The 3,341-nt window shown below is 46.3% G+C and overlaps 1 protein-coding gene across 1 annotated transcript in view; it reads left to right on the top strand.

Moving 5' to 3' along the window:
- Positions 1-2,871, top strand: part of LOC110288487 (intelectin-1a-like) — a gene marked incomplete at its 3' end in the record, with an annotated part of 6,462 nt that extends 3,591 nt beyond the window's left edge. Inside the window, 4 exon segments of the mRNA XM_029473856.1 lie at positions 254-501; positions 809-967; positions 1,411-1,531; positions 2,768-2,871. Coding sequence (XP_029329716.1) covers positions 254-501; positions 809-967; positions 1,411-1,531; positions 2,768-2,871 — 632 coding nt within the window.
- Positions 2,872-3,341: the final 470 nt, after the last annotated feature.

Genomic DNA, 3,341 nt, shown 5'->3' with positions numbered 1-3,341 from the left:
CCTTTGATAATACTATGTTTAACTTTAGGAGAAACATCACTGATAGTTTGAGTAACTCTGTGTTCTGCCTCAGTCAAGAAACATGGCTTAGTGAACTCAGGTGGATCCCAGTATCCCCAGAAACACATGTGGTAGGACACTCGGGGGAAGAGGCATTAGCCATGTTTGTAGATCCTTGAGCCATCTGGCTTCTGGAGCTGAGATGGTAACTGAGCCTGCACAGAGGAGGACTGTGGACCGGTTCTCTCCACAGATGGCCTCTATTTCCTGCGTACGGAGAATGGTGTCATCTACCAAACCTTCTGTGACATGACCACTGCAGGTGGTGGCTGGACCCTGGTTGCTAGTGTGCACGAGAACAACATGCGCGGGAAGTGCACTGTGGGCGATCGCTGGTCCAGTCAGCAAGGCAACAGAGCTGATTACCCAGAGGGGGATGGCAACTGGGCCAACTACAACACCTTTGGGTCTGCAGAGGGTGCCACAAGTGATGACTACAAGGTTGGTGCCCTCTCTGGTCCATGCTGGGAAAGTGTGAGGATGTGAGTGTGGCTCAAGCATGCCAGGGAAAGGGCTGGAAGGGACATAGGTATGAAGGAGTGAAAAATACTGATCCTGAATCCCAAACTCACCCATCTAGGCTCAAAGGTAAGTAGGTGGTGGCAGTGGGACCATTATCCTTGGAACTGGGGGTATCTGAGCATGGCTGGAGCCCAGAGAGGTCAGCTCTGCTGAGCACTGTGCATATGGGTCTTTTGCTCAGTGAACTCTTCTGCTCTGGTCAGACTCAGTGTTGGTTGCTTTCCAGAACCCTGGCTACTTCGACATCCAGGCAGAGAACCTGGGCATCTGGCATGTGCCCAACAATAGCCCCCTGCACAACTGGAGGAAAAGCTCCCTGCTGAGGTACCGCACCTTCACTGGCTTCCTGCAACACTTGGGCCATAATCTGTTTGGCCTCTACCAGGTACTCAAAACTACTGGCTGAGGCTTCTTCGTGGGTGTGGAGAGAGGCAGGTGTTTGAAGTTGGGCGCAAACCATCACCCCACAGGCTTGTGGCCCATATTTCCCTAACTCTAAAGAATAATGATGGTTCTCTTAGGCCATTTGAGCCAAGGAAGGCAAGGAGAAGGGATATGTAGAAAGCAGAGTAGAGGGAGGGGGACAGGGGGCGATCGAGAGGGGAAGGGGGAGAGGGAGAGAGGGAGACAGGGAGAGAGGGAGGGGAAGGGGTAGAGGGAGAAGTGGAGGGGGAGAGGGAGAGACATAGGAAGGGAATCTTTCTTGTCTGACTGGTTTGGAAACAGTCTCAGTTACTGGTCCAGTGCAATGCTTCTCCAGGCAGGGCAGCAATCATGGAAGTTCCAATGCTGTAGTCCTTACCCAGTACCTTCTTTTCTTCTTTATAGAAGTATCCGGTGAAATACGGAGGAGGAAAGTGTTGGACTGACAATGGTCCAGCATTACCTGTGGTTTAGGATTTTGGTGATGCTCAGAAGACAGCCTCTTATTACTCCCCCTCTGGCCAGAGTGAGTCTATTAATGCTCCTCTGAACTCTCTGCAGGACATGGGTGATCAATTCAGTTATGATAAGCAGCAGTCATTTACCAACCATTGCTGCCTGCTCTTCTTCTGTGAATGTTTGTGTTTTGTTTCACTTTATTCTCATGATTACCCTTAAGCTCTGAACTATAACTAACCCAGTTTACAGACCAGGAGATTGGAGCACTGAAGGTTCAGGAACTTGGCTGAGAGCACAGAGGATAAGCAGGAGAGTTGGCATTTGCTCTGGGGAACCTTAGCTCTAGAATCGACTTCTAGCAATCCTTATACCATTCACTGCTTTCTCAGGGATAGGCCAGGTCCACGTTCGTGCTGCAAAACAGCAGCAGCAGCAACAACAAAAACAACAACAAAAGAACGAGAACAACAGAAACAAAATAGAGATTGATTTCTGCTGTGAGGTGTGACTATTGTTTTATTTAATATAAATCCAAAGGTGGCACTTACCCCTCATAGAGGTTGAGCCTATGCTGTGTAATTTCAAGCTCTTATTACTAATGGTTGGCATATAATATTTTAAAATGAGTAGAGTCAATATATTGGCTAGCTGCTGTGACTGTCCCTCGGAGGTCAGTGCTCTCTTCCTTTGTTTATCTTCATAGAAGCCTTCAGCAGTTTGGGGTCTTTGAATATTAACTCCTGGGCTCTGGGGTTTGAAAAGGCTCTTCCTGTCTACATTTTTGGGTGGGATGCTTCAGCCATGGGTCACGGAGGTGTCACATTCCACTAGTCAGTCAATCATTCTATCTGTCTCTTTTATTCTCTCTTTCTTTCTCTTTATCTCTTTCCTTTTTTCTCCCTTTCTTTTCCCTTTCCTTCCTTCCTTCTTTAATTCTTTCTCTCTTTCTTCCCCCCTTCCCGCCCTCACTCCCTCCTTGCCTCCTTCTCTCTCTCTCCCTCCCTCCCCCTGTCTCTTCCTCCTTTCTTTCTTTCTTTTCAGTTTTTGAAACAGGGTTTTTATGTGTAGGTTTGGTTAGTCTAGAACTCATTCTGTAGACCAGGCTGGCCTTGAACTCTGAGATCAGCCTGCCTCTGCCTTCCAAGTGCTGGGACTAAAAGTGTGCACCACCATGTAGCTGCCACCAGTGTTTCAAATGTGTTGATCTAGAACCTGTGCCTTGCACTTATAATCTTAATATTGACCTTAAGTGAACTATTTCTGTACCCTTCCTTGACTGCTTTTTTTTTCCTTTTCTTTTCAGATGAATTCACTGCAGGATATGTTCAGTTCAGAGTGTTCAATAATGAGAGAGCAGCCAGTGCCTTGTGTGCTGGCGTGAGGGTCACTGGATGTAATACCGAACATGTGAGTCTTTTAAAAAATACTATTTATTTTATTATTTTAAATTAGGTATATACCTGTGTGTTTTTGTGTATGTATGTGCATGTGTGTGCATGTACCCTTGGAATCCAGAAGAAGGTGTCATATTTCCTGGAAATGGAGTTATATGTGCTTGTGACATGCCTGACATAGGTGCTTGGGAACAGAACTGAGATCCTCTGCAAAAGCAGCAAGTGGTCTGAATTGTTGAGCCATTTCTCATGAGTCTTATTAGAGACCAAAGGAGTCTGTGAGTAAGGCTGAGTTTTTCAGTGTGTGTTGAGCATGGCAGATTGTCATAGTAGTGTGAGCATGTATGTGAGCTCAGGGATCAGAACTTCTGTCTAGAAACAAATATCCAATCTTGTAAAAGGCCGAAGTCAACATTACAAATTTCTAATGCACTGCTGCTGTTTGGTTAGATTTTATGATAAACACCTGCTACATACACTTAG

Source organism: Mus caroli, unplaced genomic scaffold, assembly GCF_900094665.2.
Source record: "Mus caroli unplaced genomic scaffold, CAROLI_EIJ_v1.1 scaffold_23032_1, whole genome shotgun sequence".
Lineage (NCBI taxonomy): Eukaryota > Metazoa > Chordata > Mammalia > Rodentia > Muridae > Mus > Mus caroli.
Note: the sequence above shows the minus strand (reverse complement) of the source record. Positions and strands in the feature narration are given on the sequence as shown.